Source organism: Mustela putorius, unplaced genomic scaffold, assembly GCF_011764305.1.
Source record: "Mustela putorius furo isolate JIRA1106 unplaced genomic scaffold, ASM1176430v1.1 tig00000275_pilon_pilon_pilon, whole genome shotgun sequence".
Lineage (NCBI taxonomy): Eukaryota > Metazoa > Chordata > Mammalia > Carnivora > Mustelidae > Mustela > Mustela putorius.
In genome coordinates this window covers 13,334,369-13,352,111 of record NW_025421341.1, presented here as the reverse complement: position 1 = coordinate 13,352,111, position 17,743 = coordinate 13,334,369, and the positions used below count along the sequence as shown (strand labels likewise).

General features: G+C 42.5%; 2 protein-coding genes and 1 non-coding gene across 3 annotated transcripts; 2 read left to right on the top strand and 1 right to left on the bottom strand.

Annotated features, from left to right (window-relative positions):
• The first annotated feature begins 6,911 nt into the window (after positions 1-6,911).
• On the top strand, positions 6,912-8,877 carry LOC101681559 (gamma-crystallin B). Its single transcript, XM_004764271.1, has 3 exons — positions 6,912-6,947; positions 7,043-7,285; positions 8,544-8,877. Exons 1-3 carry the CDS (start codon positions 6,939-6,941, stop codon positions 8,817-8,819), a joined length of 528 nt encoding a protein of 175 aa, XP_004764328.1. The 5' UTR covers positions 6,912-6,938; the 3' UTR covers positions 8,820-8,877.
• Positions 8,878-11,308: 2,431 nt separating this feature from the next.
• LOC123391716 lies at positions 11,309-11,414 on the bottom strand. The gene has a single exon (XR_006606410.1). It is a non-coding gene; the product is annotated as a U6 spliceosomal RNA (small nuclear RNA).
• Positions 11,415-16,051: 4,637 nt separating this feature from the next.
• CRYGC (crystallin gamma C) lies at positions 16,052-17,743 on the top strand. Its single transcript, XM_045078938.1, has 3 exons — positions 16,052-16,093; positions 16,192-16,434; positions 17,411-17,743. The coding sequence occupies exons 1-3, from the start codon at positions 16,085-16,087 to the stop codon at positions 17,684-17,686; spliced, it is 528 nt and encodes a 175-aa protein (XP_044934873.1). The 5' UTR covers positions 16,052-16,084; the 3' UTR covers positions 17,687-17,743.

Genomic DNA, 17,743 nt, shown 5'->3' with positions numbered 1-17,743 from the left:
TTCTCAATTTCAGAACTTACCGCAAAACAACATAATCAAGAAAGTGAGGTCCTGGCATCGGGAAGACACAGAGATGGATGAAATAGACTCGAGAGTCCAGAAATTAACCCATGTGTCAACTGATTTGCGATGAGGATGCTAAGACGATTCACTGGGGAATAAATAGCTTCTCAATAAATGATACTGAAACTATAGGACAACCACATGAAAAGGATGAAGTTAGCCCCCTATTTCACACCCTTTATAAAAATTAACTTGAGGGACACCTGGGTGGCTCAGTTGGTTAAGCAGCTGCCTTTGGCTCAGGTTATGATCCCAGCGTCTTGGGATCGAGTCCCACATCGGGCTCCTTGCTCAGCGGGGAACCTGCTTCTCCCTCTGCCTCTGCCTGCCATTCTGTCTGCCTGTGCTCACTCTCTCTCTCTCTCTCTCTCTGATAAATAAATAAAGTTTAAAAAAAATTAACTTGAAAAAATCAAAGACTTAAGCGTAAAAACTCAAAAACTTGGAAGAAAACACAAGCATCTTTATGATCTTGAATTAGGCAATGATTTCTTAAACATGAAATAACAAACAACAATAAAATAGATTGGACTTAAAATTAAAACATTTTGTGACTCAAAGGACACTATCAAGAAAGTGAATGTAGTAACTTCTCATTACACACATCTCTGGAGGCGAGGGAAACAAAAGCAAAAGTGAACTATTGGGACCTCCTCAAGATAAAAAGCTTCTGCACAGCAAAGGAAACAATCAATAAAACTAAAAGGCAACTTATGGAATGGGAGAAGATATTTGCAAATGACATATTAGATAAAGGGCTAGTACCCAAAATCTATAAGAACTTAAACTCAACACCCAAAAAATAAATAACCCAGTTAAGAAATGGGCAGAAGACATAAACAGACATTTCTCCAAAGAAGACATACAAATGACTAACAGACACATGAAAAAATGCTCAATGTTACTCACCATCAGGGAAATACAAATCAAAAACTCAGTAAGATACCACCTCACACTTGTCAGAATGACTACAATTAGTAACTCGGGAAACAACAGATGTTGTATGTATCTTACAACTCAATAACACAAAGACAAGCAACATTATTAAAAGGTGGGCAAAAGTCTTGAATATATGTCTTTCTAAAGAAGATAAATAAACGGCCAATAAACAAATGAAAAGATGTTCAAACATCATTAGTTCTTAGGGAAATTCAAATTAAAACCACAATGGGCTACCACTTAATAGCCGCTAGGATATTTGGGGGGAAGAAGCCCTAGAAAATAACAAATATTGATAAAGAGGTAGAGAGATTGGAACTCTCATAAATTGCTGGTGGGAATGTAAAATGGTGCAGCTGCTATGGAAAATAGTTTGGTCATTCCTTAGTTAAACATAGAGTTATCATATGATTCAGCGATTCTACTTCTATATATATATTCAAAAGAATTGAAAGCAGTGTTCAAACACAAACTTATACATGAGGGTTTATAGCAGTACTATTCACAATAGCCAAAAGGTGAAAACAACCCCAAAGTCTATAAATGGATGAAGAGAGCAATAAAATGTGTTATATCCATATTATGGAATACTATTTGGCCATAAAAAGGAATGAAATACTGATACGTGCTATAACATGGATGAATCTTGAAAACATTATGCAAAGTGAGAGAAGCCGGTCACAAAAGTATGTATATTATAGGATTCCATTGATATGAAATATCCAGAATGGGCAAATCTACAGAGCAGTAAATTGATTCATGGTTGCCTAGGGCTGGGAGGAATGGGTAGATAAGGGAATGAAACTAAAAAGCACATGATTTCTCACTGTAGTGACACACGCATTCTTAAAATTGACTGTAGCAATGGTTGTACACATCTATGAACATATTAAAACCCTGAATTATATACTTTAAATGGACCAACTGCATAGTATGTGAATTATAGCGGAATAAAGATCATTTAAAAACTAATGCTGTGGGGTCACTGGCTGTCAGTAGGGCATGCAACTCTTGATCTCAAGGTTGTGAGTTGGAGCCCCAGATTGGGTATAGAGATTACAGAAAGAAATGAGGAGAGCAGAGGAGAGGAGAAGAAAGGGAAGGGAAGGGGAGGAAAGAGTAGAGTAGGGGGAGGGAGAAGGGAGGAGGGAGAAGGAGGCTTCCCACTGAGCAGAGTCTGATATGGAGCTCGATCCCAGGACCCTGGGACTATGACCTGAGCCACCCAGGTGCCCACTATTTATGTTCTTGCCCAAGATCTCACAAATATTTGGGGGAAGTTCCCACAATAATTGTGCCGTGTTAGCTACATGATGTACTTTGTATAAAATTCCTTGTACAATGTCTGGAACACACCAGACACTCTTTATATAGTAGGCTATTTATTATTACCTATTATTATTTTCATCATCATGAGCCAGGTGAGTGCTAAAAGGTTTCTGCAGTTTCAATCCTAACTGCTTAAATGAAAGTAGACATGGCTTCCTTCAGCAGGGGCATGTCAATGACTTGCTGATGAACTCAAGAGATTTCAGTTGAGACTGGTTTACCAGAGAGTCAGGAAGGAAGTCTGCAAATGCTTCAGGAAAAGCCAGCATTTGTATGGAGGGGAAGGAGAAGGGCGAGGAACTATTTGCATTCAGACTTCTAACAGGCCTCAGGCAACTATAATGGCTCTGAAATAAATGATTTTGTTTTTGGAAAAAACCAGCATTATATCAGATCCATTCAAATATTTTGATCTACAAGTTTATTTAACCATGAGCTCCTTCCTAGAGGACCTTATACAGCTTTCTAAATTTTAGTTCTGATTTAAATAAGACCAGTGCTTCCAAAGGGAGTTTTGCAGTTATTAAAAATGGAACAAAAAAAATCTGTTCATAATTTTACGGTTACACTCAGTATTCAAATATTTCTGGTAGAAGGCCCAGTGGCTTCAGTGCCTTAACCTCCAACATAATTAGACAGGACTGTTGGCTGATAATACAAAGAGACATAATGAAGCCTGTCTTAACAGCAATAGGACCTGAAGTCTCATTCCATTGATCCATCCATCTTCTAGAGCACAAGAAGCACCCACACTGGACTTGCACCCAGTGGGGAGTCCACATCCTTCCCCTCCCCCTCCCTTGCTCTCTCTCTCTCTCTCTCTCACTTTCAAATAAATAAATAAATAAATCTTTTTAAAAGTATAATATGAGGGCACCTGGGTGGCTCAGTGGGTTAAGCCTCTGCCTTCGGCTCAGGTCATGATCTCAGGGTCCTGGGATCGAGTCCCGCATCGGACTCTCTGCTCGGCAGGGAGCCTGCTTCCTCCTCTCTCTGCCTCTCTGCCTACTTGTGATCTCTCTCTGTCAAATAAATAAATAAAATCTTTTTTTAAAAGTGTAATATGAAAAACGACAAGGAAATAGCTAAAAATCTCCCTTATTATTTTCCCTCACAAAAATGTTGTCTACCACTTTTTTTTTCATTTTTATTCTCTTTCTCAGGCCCACTTCCCTGTCTCTCTCCCTTACCCACTAGAAGTAAGTTCTGAGACTTTAACAGGATAGCCCTGGAGGTGCTCTAACAACTCCCCACCCTGTAGGAAAGCTGTGGGTGCTGTGGGCCCATGCCAGTCTGGGGTTTGGGGGCCATTTTGAACCTCCCTCCAAGTCCTCCCACGTCAGCAAGGATGGGCAGAAGCTGAGGGCATCAGAACCAGAGGGTGGTAGCTGAGTGAGTGGGAGAAAGTGGTTTCTGTGTCTCTGAACATCCACGTAGGTGATCACATATGGGAGAGTTCTCAATTCCCAAAACAGAAGCTTTGTTTTTTCATGGTCTTGATGTTGGCAGGGCTCTATCTATCCACCTACTTAACTAATACATGATGAGGGATAAAGAAGTGTGATATGGCCCTTATTCTCGAGTTCATAACCTTGCTGAAGACAAGGGAAAGAAGAAATTCTATGAGAAAGGCGGAGCTAAGCTGAGTGGTGATGAAGGGCAGTAGATGCTCAAAGAAGGGACAGCCAAGGAAAAGCTGGTTTGGAGAGGAGCTGTCCTTGAAGAGGGACATAAGCTGCCTAGACTGAGTGAGATCTGATATGCTTCTGAGAAGGGAAGATGTTCCTGTATCAAGGAATGGCTCTCCTCCCTTGGTCCAGATCCTCCCAGACATCTTGAATTTAGAAGGCAAAATGGAAACACATTTTCTCCCTAGTTGGCCCTCCCAGGCTGCTATGATTTAAAACAAACATCCCCACTGTTTTCAGTGAATTGCATCTATACCTATTATTTCTCTCTTTAAACATGAAAAGGCTTAATCAAATAATGAGCAGGGACATTTCTGACTTGTCCTTTATACATCAACATTCCTCTCGCATGCTGCTTCAAAGATCTCCAAAGCACTTTAGAAACTATAATATAATGAAAAATAAAAATTGAACACATGGAGAAGACAGCTTGGTAATAGAGATATGAGAAAAAAAAAAAAGCGAAAGTCTACTGTTAGCCAAGTCAGGCCTAAATCATCTAATGGATCTGAAATGTGCACACACGTGCATGTAAGCACACATACCTGAGCCTTTAGCACGCTGATGACAACTCTTGCTTCGGCATCTGCAGTTGGCCAGCATGGTTGGGTATAGAAAGAGGTCTTGTCAATGAAACTCATGGTCATGTGTTCTTGGCGGGTATTTCCCTTACTGTAGGCATGTTGCATTGCAGATTACCTCCTATGCATGCAGCAGTGACCACTTCGGCCTGCAGACCTGCTTTAGCTGCGCCCACTTAACACATGCAAGTGGACAGCAGGAGCTGCCTGTGCCAGGCTGGGGCATCTGCCACCAGTGGTGGGTGAACCTCAAGGACTCTATTTGCTCTGACTGCACAGACCTTGCCTACGTTATTCCTCTTCTTTGCACCTTGCTTCAAGATCATACGCAAATGGTTGTCATCATTTGATTGTGAAATCAAAATTACCAAACAGAAGATCTTTGCAAAGTTAGACCAAAGCATCTTAATATATGATATTATCTGCGGATGGCACTTAGTCTCCATACAATAAGGAAAAGTATAGACACTGTGGTATCGAAACCCAGAAACACATTCATATTTTATATTTGATTGATGTACCAAGAAATCCTATTAATATTATCATCTTTAGCATTTATTAATATGAATGATATGATTTTTTTTACTCCTGTTATTACTTTACAATTTATCATGTACTTTCAAGTTCACTATCGTGATTGATTTCCATCCCCACTCCTATTTCATAAATGGAGAAACTGAAGCCTGGGAAAGTTAAGTGATTTTCCCAGGATGACACAACAGTAATGGAAACTGCAGAAGTGCCTGTGGATGTCTGTAGGTGTCGATCCTTGAATAAGTTCTCCACCAGTGATGCCTACTGAAACATATCATGGTGTTTGTAAGTACTGGGAATAACCTTAGAGGAAGCACTGTGAAAACAAGGCATGGGACAGGCAGGTAGGTGGTCACTGTTAGTGTCACTTGCTAGTGCTTACTCCTCTACCCACCAATGGTACAGGTCCTGAAATTACCACCCACCCCCCTACCCGACCCCATCCAAGTCCCTGATGGTCTAGCATTGAAAGCTGGCTAAATAACTGAGAAGTCTGAGTCTAGGCCTCTGACCCAAGGCCTTAGGTGGGAAGTTTATTACATGTTAATATAAATAACATATTTTTATGGATAATAACTATATTTTCCAAAACAAAAATAATGAACAAAAAGATTGGAATTGCTTTACATTTGTACAAGCCTCCTTTATTTCCTATAGCCTCTGGGAAAACTCCACTTTATACCTGCACAAGAATAAGAGTGTAAAGGGTCACTAACTCCTTGGTATTATTATGAAAACTGTTTTGACCCTATGAACCCCTTGAAAGTGTCTCAGGGACCTCAGGAGTCCCCATACTACACTGTGAAGTTCATGAGATGGAGAGGCTCTGTCAGCTGGGTTGGGTCTCTCCAACATCTCAGAAGTCTGCGGATGGAGACCATTGGTATTTTGAAGGTTTTGACATTACTCCTTACACTAACTCAAACCTCCCTTATCAAGTGAGCTAGAGTATCTAATGGTGATGAGGAAGAAAGATCTCTGGACGTTGAAGGAGGACAGGGACAAAAAAAGAACTAGCAGTACTCTGGGCAGCCACCAGCAGGAGGAAGGATTTGGGCTCTTGGAGAGTTGTGAGGAAAAGGAGGAAGGCCTTAGCTATCGGCTTTCTTTTAGGTCAAAGCCAAGTATTGAGGGTCTACTATGTGCCAACCCTCTGCTCTAGGCCCAGAGGCAGAACGGAGTCAGAGAGAATTCCCAGCCTCCAGGAGCCTACACATTTCCAATCAAGTATCAGTTTTACTCAAGACAGACCCCAAAATAACAACAGTGACGACCACAGAGTCTCGAATTTGAACTAAGCTTTCTGCTTTTTAAAGCACTTTCACAGATTATTTCCCTTGATGCCCTCTTCCATAAGACTCATTGTTTAAATTCTGATTTTTAATAAAAGTTAAAAAACAAAACCAACCACCAGTCCCGGAGCAGAAGACAATACTTAGTTTAATTACCTTTGAGGAGTCAACTGAGCAGAGTAGGAGACAAAATAAAAGCACGGGGATAGGATTTCGCTCATCCTCTTGCTCAACTAAAAGAGTAAAAACTCTTTTCATTTTGGTGGCAACAACAGCTTTAGTGAATTAGAACAACCCGAACCTACCAGAAAGAATGAGAGTAAACCATTCAGCTAACCCCAATGGCCAGGGGGAGGAGGAGCGGGGAGCCGGCAAATCCCCTTACTCACCGAAATGGGCCCCTTTTGTGTGATTTCCTGCGGAGGCAGCAGTCAGGGCTGCTATATATACAGCGGCACTCCCCCTCGGCCCTCACAGCACCCAGCCAACGCCTCCTGCTCACTCGCTCCAAAATGGGAAAGGTAAGGGCCGAGTATCTGAGGCTCAGGGTGGGCCCCGGCTCAGCCTCTTCAGCGGGGGCGAATCGCCTCATGCTCCCACATCTTCCATTTTGCAGATCACCTTCTACGAGGACCGTGGCTTCCAGGGCCGCTGCTACGAGTGCAGCAGCGACTGCCCCAACCTGCAGCCCTACTTCAGCCGCTGCAACTCCATCCGCGTGGACAGCGGCTGCTGGATGCTCTATGAGCGCCCCAACTACCAGGGCCACCAGTACTTCCTGCGGCGCGGGGACTACCCCGACTACCAGCAGTGGCTGGGCTTCAGCGACTCCATCCGCTCCTGCCGCCTCATCCCCCAGGTGAGTGTGGCTCTGTCCTCGTCTCTGGTCTCTTTGGAAGTGAAAGCCATGAACAAATATCATTCTTCAACCAAATCATTCCAACTGGAGAGCAGAAAGCAAGAGTGAGCCCATTGCCTGCACTCCAAAGGAGGAGGTCTCAGATGGGAAGCCATTCTTTGTGAACTCTGTGGCTTGAATTTTCACATTCCCAGATTTTTGTATTTTAGATGTAATAAAAAGAATTAAAAAGCCAAAGACTAATTGAGAGAAAACAGCACATGGGGAAAACAGAAGCTGCCATGTGTTTAAGATACAGCTCTCTAAAGTCGTCATTCTGAGTGGTATCCACTCAGAAATTATATATCAAAACTTCTAGATACAATCTGGGTCTGCTTAATTGATAAAAACACACTTGCTTGCTTTGGCTCACTTTTCCTTTTAATGATCTTCCTGGAAAAGATAGGCCCTGTCTTCTGGTTTTTATTCTAATTCCATGGTCAGTATTTATTAGCTCGGTGAGTAGTATAAACTAGAGGGAAGGCCAACTCCAAAGTGAAAGTTGGGGATTGAGTATTTCCTAGAGAGTAATTTGCACAGTTCTCCGAAGAATGTGCTGGAGTGTGGAAGGCATGGGCTATACTGTCCTCCAAGCTCAATGGAGATGATTTTTGCTGCTGAGGGAAATGAAGATGGCAAGGAAAGAGACCAGAAAGGAAGCTCAAAGGTCAGATAGGTTGAAATCTGAAGTGACACTGAGGTGATCAAAACAGAGATAAAAAAAATGTGTCATCTTCTTTTCTACAAAAGCTTAACAATCTTATGTTCCATGGTGTACACAAAACCAAAAATATTAGAGAAAGTAGCTAAATATTGATTCTTTTTCACAGAGTACTAGAGCAAATGGGACTTTGCTTTCCAATGCCTTACAATTTTCTTCTTCGAGAAGGACCTTCTGTAATAATAAGCCCTAACGTGATCAATTTTATCTGAGACAAACCTTAGCTCCCAAGGACAGAACCAGGTGGATAGCACTGAAAGGCTGCTGAGGTCTGTCCCTAGTATAGCCCAGAAATCATCAGATGCCTGGTGGGGAGGTGGGGGGGGCGGTGGCGATGGGAGCAGGAAGGCTCTTTAACATGCAACGTGATTGTTCTGGAAGCAAACCCAGACTGCAGGAACTTCTGGGCTGGTGGGAGCAGGGAGGTGTAGGAGATAAAACTGTAATTTCTCTCCATCTGTCTTCATTCTACCTTTTCTTTTCTGTCTGCCTCCTCAGCACTCTGGCACATTCAGAATGAGGATCTACGAGCGAGATGACTTCAGAGGACAAATGTCAGAGACCACAGATGATTGTCTCTCTCTTCAGGACCGCTTCCATCTCAATGAAATCCACTCCCTCAACGTGCTGGATGGCTGCTGGGTCCTTTATGAGATGCCCAGCTACAGGGGACGGCAGTACCTGCTGAGGCCCGGGGAGTACAGGAGATACCTTGACTGGGGGGCCATGAATGCCAAAGTTGGTTCTTTCAGACGAGTAATGGATTTTTACTAAAGTATTTATGTCCTCCACTTTTCTCCTTTAGAATCCAATAAAATATTTAGCTTGTGTTTCTGGCACTATGGAGTCCTGCTTTTCTTTAAATCTATTAAAACTTCATAAACAATAATGGCATTTAGCCAAATATAATGACAGAAGTTTTCATGGCTGGAAATGATGTCTTATAAGGGGGATAAAGTAAAGGGTATCATTGCTAGTATTCTTTTAAAGACTAAACCATGTAGGCTCAGGGTTCAATTCAACTGGGCTAAAGACCTTTATGGTTAGCCTTAAAAGGATAAATTTGCAGCTATAATGTTAAACTAGGACTTACTATAACACTCCAAGTTATCCTTATAGTTTATCTCCATCATCTTTTCTATATAGTCCAAATCTTAGCTAATGAGGAAAGTCATCTCAGTATCTAGACACTTCCTTTAGATTCAAAAACAAATGAACAGACTTGTCACCCTCCCCTCTTGCGTTCTTTATCCTTCTAACTGCAGGCAATTCCATGTCAATACCTCATTCCTCCAGGAGATTTCCAGTGCAAAAAGAATTCTCTGTCTTCTTGTATAGAAGAATTTCAGGATTTCTACCAAAAACCACATACACATAGGGAAATTCAGTCTCCCTATCACTTTAATAGGAAGTAAAGAATTATGACCATACCTGGAAAGTAATACTAAATGGAAAACAAGGAATGACATTTACTGGAGAAGTTTGTTTGACTGTATGTGTGTTTCCTTTGGGGATATTATCCTCCAGGAATGAAGTTCGAGCCCAAGTCCCATGTTCTAAGTCACTTTGTCGGTTGTAGGTTAGAGCCAGATTTGAATCCAGGAGCTAAGACAGAGGGGAAACAAGATCAGTTCCATGACCAACAGAGTCCATGAGACAAATAAAGGAACTATGCAAGACTAGCCTAACTATTCCCAGTACTGAAACCGCAAGGAAAGTTTCCTAGTAAAGAGAATACTGAGCAAACAACATCCCTAATAGCATCCTGCAGTAATTAAATATGGCTTTTTTGTGTCTGCTTCTTACAAAGTTCCACAACGAAGATGACAGTTTCAGGTTAAAATCTATCTAACGTAGCCCATTTTTTGAGATTTTAATGAAATGGCTGAAATGTCTTCTCACATGGAGGGGGAGCCTTGTGTAACCACATTCTCTGACACATACGTATTCAGTATCTCTTGTGATTCTGGGAAGGGAATGAGTTATGTATGCTTTCCCCAGTCACCCTACACTCTGAACTCCTGCATTGGATGGGTCATCCTGTCTTCTCCGATGTGACCCACATCATGCAGGATAAATTTGGGGGGGAGAAATAGCTCCTTTACCTTGGGCTCCTGAACCATCTCTCACATAAAACATTCATGTAAGCAGCCAACATCATTACAGAGATGGTGAAGGGAGAGTTTAGATCACAGAAGTACAACAATATCAAATTTAATATTATGTGGCCATGCTCTAAACAATCTGCAAGCTCCAACCTGCTGCTGCGTGGCCTGGTTTCTTTCTCATTCTTGCTTGTCTCTCCTTTGTTCTTAGCTGTTCCCACATGGCTATTCATTTTTTATAGTCTCTTTCCTTCCCATGCTTTCCAGGGCCCCCTACCGACCATCCATGTGGCTTGTGAACAGAACACGCATCTAATTTGTTGCTTAACCTGAATCATTTTTGAGAGCAAAAGTGTGTGCTATTAGGGATTATAACAGGGCAAGAGGCATGAATCAGGAGTGTTCAAGGCAAACTGGTTGCACATGGTTAGGCTATTTATAAAAGTTCTTTGCCTGGAAAAAAAGTCAGATTCTTGAATTATTTGCTATTGATTTTTCCTAAATCCCAGTTCTTCAACCCTTAAACTCCCAGCACTAGTGTTGGCTTCCTGGAGACATTAGCCAGATTTCTCTGTTTGCCAGTCATAATGTAACAGACATAAATTGGAAAGTCAAAAGCTTCTTGCAGTGCTGAATGTTACTTTATTTGTTTTGTAGGCATAAAAATCACAGACTTCAGACCTGGAAATGATCCTAAAACACTGGAAGCCAAAATACATAAAATTAGAGATCCTGGATGTCACTGATTGTTTTTTTTTTTTCCTTAAAAATTGTGTTTCCATTCCATCCCAGGGGAACAGGCAAAGAGAATGGTATTTTCCCTCTAATCCCAGCATTAAAAACAATGAACAGAGGGAGGTGGGGCATGGGCAGAGGGGGATACAACCAAACTAGCTCCTCACCTATGCCTCCTCCTTCTCGCCTTCTGCTCTAAAAAGTACCCACTGGAACCTCAAAGAGGGGAAAGGTCTGAGAGGAAAGCGGTCTCCAAGAGAAGAATGGGAGAAGGGATATCCTACAGGATCCCACTAACCTTTTCCCCATGAAGATGAAAAAACAATTCAAGATGACCCCCGTGTCAGCCTATATTCCCTATACACACCAGTGTATCCTATATATCCTAGTTTATAGTAAGTCCACATGTTGAATCTTTTTTTTTTCAATATGGAATGTTTCAAGAATTTGCATGTCGTCCTTGTGAAGGGCCATGTTCATCTTCTCTGCAGCACTCTCATCTTAGTACGCATGTTGCCAAAGTGAGCATCAGATCCTAAATCTTTTTCTTCCTTTTCCCCTCTTTTCTCCCTTTGAACATATTGTGTCTTCTGGCCAATCTAATCTTATGTAAGAACCTCTAAGCAAAGAAACTGAAGTCATCCCATGAAGAAGGACCACAAACGTCTCTATTAAGTTGTACCCTCCAAGGTTATCCCTCATTATGGCTTCGCACCTTGCTGCCACAGGGTTAGGTCTGGATGATGCCACGGTCTCATTCCCTTCCCTCCAGACCTTAGGGGTTCTAATTTTCTTGTGGGTTTGTTAAAATACAAATGACAATCCACCCGTCGTTTGAGTGAGAAGACATGTACTGCTTTTCACACCAAAGCCAATTTGATCCAAATGGAAAGCCATAGGAGTTCAACAGAGGTGGGTCATTGGTTGCCCCCTATCTGCTTGTCATCTGTTGATTAGTCATCAAAGACAAGCTGAGAAAGAGAACTCAAGGCTGGTGCTGTGACCGTGATCCTTGGTATCTCCCTCAGCCTCGTTTGGCATAGTTTCGTCCAGGTAGCTGCCAATCAAATGACCGGATCTCATCTAACCAAGCTTGTGTGTCATACAAAGGCTACACTAGTTACGAGGAAGCAGGAAGGTGGGTGTTAAAACCAACAGCTGGCTGGATCTCAGACATTAGCAATACTCTAGAATTGGCCACTGCTGTTGTGGTATTAATTTGACATCTCAGGAAACAGAAAAATTAGACACAATGACCAAGGAACCGAAGGTTTAGGGGACAACACAACATTCCTGTTTTCTCTCTTTTGCATACTCATCTCCCCTGTTCTAAAGGCCCATTAAATAGATCAAATGCAGAGTGCTTGTGTCATCCTACACATTGAAATTTGCAAATACTGAACTTTGATGTGAGTGTGTATGCCTGATGTGCTGAACATTCAAAACAGGTCCCATGGGCTATTATAACAATGGATTTCAGACCAGGGAATAACATTCATAAACTCCAGGCTTTTACTGAGTAGCCTTTGTGTGCCAGTTCATTCTGCCAGTTAGTGAGAATACAAAAATAAAGATGGAATAGTCCCGGCCCAGAAAGGGGGTGCCTTCATTTATTTCAAGAAACTGATGTCTAGACAAAATAATTAGATAAGTAATAATTACCATTATAGTGGCATAAGGAAGATGCTTGATAGAACCAAGTTGTCAGTATTAAATTCAGCCTGGAAGAGTAGGAAAGGTTCAAGAAAATCTTTAAGAGGAATTGATACCTGAGATGAAACTTCAAAAAAAAGGGGGGGGTAAAATCTCTCTGAGTGAAAAATGCAGAACTGATATCTCAGTGAGAAGGATCAGTATATTTAAAAACAAGAGAAGGATAGCATAAACTTCCAGCTATAAGATGAATAGGATCTGGGCATCTAATGTACAGCATAGTGGTTATGGTTAGTAATACTGTATTATATACTTGAAATTTGCTAAGAGAGTAGATTTTAAATGTTTACACACATGCACACACACAAATATTAATTATGGGAGGTAATGCAGGTATTAGCTTACACTATGCTGCTAATTACCTTGCAATATATAAATGTATCAAATCTATATGTTGTATACCTTAAACTTACGCAATGTAATATTTCAATTATATCTCAGCAAAACAGGAGTGGGGGTGAATGAGAAATGTGAAAATAACATTGTGCATTGGGAAACAAGTTATCCAGTGTGACCCATCAGGAAGTCTGGAGACAGAGGATTTCAGGTCAACGGTGCCATCTAAGGAACCAGTACGCGATGCTAGAGACAATACGAGCCAGTGAAGTGTTTCAAGCAGGTGAGCGGCTACCCTAGTTCAGGCTCTACAACAAAAACACCAGGGACTGAATGACTTCAACATACATTTCTTTCCCACAGTTCTGGAGGTTGGGAAGTCGGAGATCAGGGTTCTAGTAGATCCAGAGAGAGGAAGCAAGCTCTTTCCCATCTTTCTAGCATCTAAGAACACTAATCCTATCATGATGTCTCCACCCTCGAGACCTATATCGCTCAAGGCCCCATCTCCAGACATCACCACAGGGTTCCAACATATGCCTTTGGAGGGGACACAAACATTCAGGCAAGAGCAGTGACATGACTTGAGGTGTTCTGATTCTGATCACCCCCACAAGCTGGCAGAATGGAGTTTTGAAGAAGGCAAGACTGGACAGAGTTGGGAGACTGTGGACAGTCCAGCTGAGATATGATGAGAGTCCAAGAAAGGCAGCTGCAGGGCCAGGTGATGGGGAGGGGAGATTGGAGACGTAGGTACAGGAAGGGAAGGCAGGAGCCCTGGGAGGGAAAGAGAAAGATCCAGAAAACAAAAAACAAAAACAAACAAACAAACAAACAAAAAAAACCCCATGACTGAAGTTTAGCATTCAGCATTTTCTGAGATCTTCACCTCTTTTCCTGTCTAATCAACACTATCATTTAAGTATTTCTGGTTTGATTCTCTCATTATATGCATATAAAACTTTGTAGAACAAAACAGAGAGTCTTCTGTCTACATGTTTAAGGAAAATGATGTCTAAGTGCTAATAAAACATTGGCTGGGGATGGCTACACCACGTTTCTCTTACTAAAAGGGAAAAAAAAAAAAAAAAAGAAGAAGAAGAAACCAGAACAGTGTTTTTTAAAGTTTGATCCAAGAATGATGTGGTGCTGTTTGGAAATCAAGATTACCGGAGTCTTTTCCACATGTAAAGACACAAAGTTCTGGGAGAGGATAGGACCAATTTGCCGTTTTAACAAGCACAGGTGATTCTTCCTGCACACTACAGTTTGAAAGCCACTAGATGATGTCTAAAGTACCCTCCACCTCTACTTTTTTTTTTTAAACTAAAAATGGCTTTATAGCAGAGAAAATTTTCAGCCATCTTTGAGAGGATTGACTGTGTTTGGAGATAAACAGGCTGAAGTCAGCCTTAGTAATGTTGCACTGTTAGTAACACGGAACATTTACTTAATGCTTATTTGTGCCAAGTATGTGCCGAACACATTATACACATCATCCCACTGACTCATGTCAATGTCCTTCAGCCGAAGACCACCCAAACACACGGCACAGAACAAGCTGGGTTTATTACTTGTTCAGGGAATGCATGGGGTGTCTCAGCAAAGGGTATTAGCAAAGGATATTATTATAGGATTTGCACTTTGGTTGGGTGACTTGGGGAAGAGTCTAAAAAAGCTCACTCTAAATAGGGTGTTGTCAGAACATGGGGGTAATTTCACGATTGACTATCTCAATAAGTCTACTCATGGCGGGGAGCAGGGGGGTGGGGAGCCTAGAAAGATAAAGCTGCAATTGATAAAAAAGGAGCAGTTAATCATAAGGACGGAGAGAGGGGGTGTTTGGTATTGTGTGGGTGCTGCAATGACTTTGTTTTTGCTTGTGCTCAGACAAAATTATGAATTGGCCTTACTTTGTCTCATTGCATCAGAGTCTCAGAGTAACCTTTCCTGAAGCTGGTATTCTGGGAAACTCTTTATGCTTAACAGAGGAATAGCATGGCTTAGCTCTGAAAGCCAGGCCAGCTTCTGAATGCAAATACTTCTCTCTCTCTTTTTTCCCCCTCCTTTCTTTTTCCACTTACTATATCCCATGATACAAGTACTATGAAATAACTCAGACTCTGAGAGGCTATGTGGTTTGCCATGTTCATGTGGCCACTAAGTGGACATTCTGAGTTTATGAAGCTTTACTACTTCTCTCCAACCCTGGAAAGGGGAAGCACTCCAAAAAGCAATACCCTTCTCAGTTTGGGACCCACTGATCATAGAAACCTTCCTCTTGGTTCTTATCACAAGCTGACGTCCAAGGGCTGATTTCTAGTACCTGAAGCAGACCCAGCCAAGGAGGAGTTAGTAGCTATGTCTTAAAGCATCAGGTCACCACAGCCAAAATTAGCAAACATCAGAATCCAGATCTGTGTCCTGCACTAAACTGGCAAATCATATAGAGAAAAAAGAATTGGGGCACCTGGGTGGCACAGTGGGTTAAAGCCCTGCTTTCAGCTCAGGTCATGATTCCAGGGTCCTGGGATCGAGCCCCGCATCTGGCTCTCTGCTCAGCGGGGAGCCTGCTTCCCCCTCTCTCTCTGCCTGCCTCTCTGCCTACTTGTGATCTCTGTCTGTCAACTAAATAAATAAATAATAAAATCTTAAAAAAAAGAAAGAAAGAAAGAAATAATTAAGTTACAGTGACCTCTGCCATCAAGGGAAATTGGTCAGTGTTTGTGAAATTCTACATCACAGACAGCCTCTGGAATTGCGGAGCACATCCATAAAGGCATAGATTTTTTCCCCCAGAAAATACATGGGATATAATGGAGTCATATCCGTAGAGACATGAATTTCAGGTCAAAAGTTCAGATTGATGTGCTGATAAATTTAGAAAACACTAAGAATGCAAATAAAAGCAAGTCTAGGGACTAAACTAGGACATATCCAGAACAGCGTTGGAATATACCAGAGAATGAAGGCAAACTCTACAGGCATTTCCACTGAATGCAGCACGTTAAAGGGATCCATAAAATCCCCTTACTCGCCCCCGGGGGCCTCTTTTGTGTTGTTCTTGCCAACGCAGCAGCAGCCCTGCTATATAGACCCGCGGCGCTCCTGGCCCATCGCACTGAACTCGCACATCCGTGTCAACCAGCCATGGGGAAGGTGAGCAGGATGCAAGTTAAATAAAAGGGGGGAAATTGCATCTACCCCAAATCCTTTGGGAGCCACTGATTTAATTGGGACTCACTCTTCCTTTGCAGATCACCTTCTACGAGGACCGCGGCTTCCAGGGCCGCTGCTACGAGTGCAGCAGCGACTGCCCCAACCTGCAGCCCTACTTCAGCCGCTGCAACTCCATCCGTGTGGACAGTGGCTGCTGGATGCTCTATGAGCGCCCCAACTACCAGGGCCACCAGTACTTCCTGCGGCGCGGGGACTACCCCGACTACCAGCAGTGGCTGGGCCTCAGCGACTCCATCCGCTCCTGCTGTCTCATCCCCCAGGTAAGCCTCACTTGTTCTCCATCCCGCTGCCTGCCGGTCCTCACTGTATTACTGACCAGTGAGGGGGAGGGAGGTTTTGCCATTAAAAGCACTTAAGGGGTAAGGTGGGCTTTAGCTACTGCCTAAACCCCAGATAGAGAAATGCACAAAAACGGCAGAGCATACAAGAAGAATTCACTGATGGGAAGGGTCTGCTTTATTGTTAATTTTTGCTCCCATTGTGTCCATTACAATGTTGTCTGTAACAAATGTACTCTCACAGTGGGATACAGAACACAACTTGCCCATGGGAAGCTGGGTGGACATAAGGAGGCTGTATTGCAAACAGATTCATTTTAAAAACTTGAGATTGTAAAACTGCAACTTTAATTAACCGTGAAGAATAGGTGATGAATGCTTAGATGGGTTCCACTACAGACTAGTAAAAAATGGAAACTCTATTGTTAATAGAGGCTATTCAAAGTTTGTGTCCAACTTTGGAAGAGGTAGTTCCCCTTAATTTGGAAAAACAGTTGAATTCTGGTTCCAAGTGACTATTTAAACCAATTTTCATGGAGCTATGTGACTTTAAAAGTCCAACTTTAGTTATAAGTTTGTGAGATAACACTCTTATTATTCTAAAAAAAGATAATACTCATATTAAAAGAATATTAGTCAAAATACTTCCCATTTTTGCCCTAAATATATGTTTGACGTATCACCTAGGAATCAATGGACATTAGGGAATGAGGAATCAAGATTGCTGAATTCTTGATGGGCTCTAACCCAGACTTTGAACCTCTTACAATGTAGATGTCCTATATGAAATACAAAATGAGCATGCAAACATGTCTTCAAGGCCAGTAGAACACCGCTCCATACACAACATACCCAGCCATGTCAGAGTCTCAGGCTTTCACCTGGGCGATCCTGTGCCCCCACCTACCAAGTTCACTTGTTTGGTTGCTTCTCCCACTCCTTCTCTTGGTGGCCCGAGCAGGCAAGCTCCCACAGGCTGCGGCTGTATGAGAGAGAGGACCACAAAGGCCTCATGACGGAGCTGAGCGAGGACTGCTCCTGCATCCAGGACCGCTTCCGCCTGAGTGAGGTCCGCTCCCTCCACGTGCTGGAGGGCTGCTGGGTCCTCTACGAGCTGCCCAACTACCAGGGGAGGCAGTACCTGCTGAGGCCCCAAGAGTACAGGCGCTACCACGACTGGGGGGCCATGGATGCTAAGACAGGCTCTTTGCGGAGGGCGGTGGATTTATACTGAAATAGGTTCGCACTACCATTTTCTCAATTTGGAACCTAATAAAGTATTTAGTCTGTA

Coding starts and splice junctions, on each gene's coding strand:
- CRYGC (XM_045078938.1), top strand. Junction 16,435..17,410: donor CCTGCTGTCTCATCCCCCAG/GTAAGCCTCACT, acceptor TGGTGGCCCGAG/CAGGCAAGCTCCCACAGGCT.
- LOC101681559 (XM_004764271.1), top strand. Junction 7,286..8,543: donor CCTGCCGCCTCATCCCCCAG/GTGAGTGTGGCT, acceptor CTGCCTCCTCAG/CACTCTGGCACATTCAGAAT.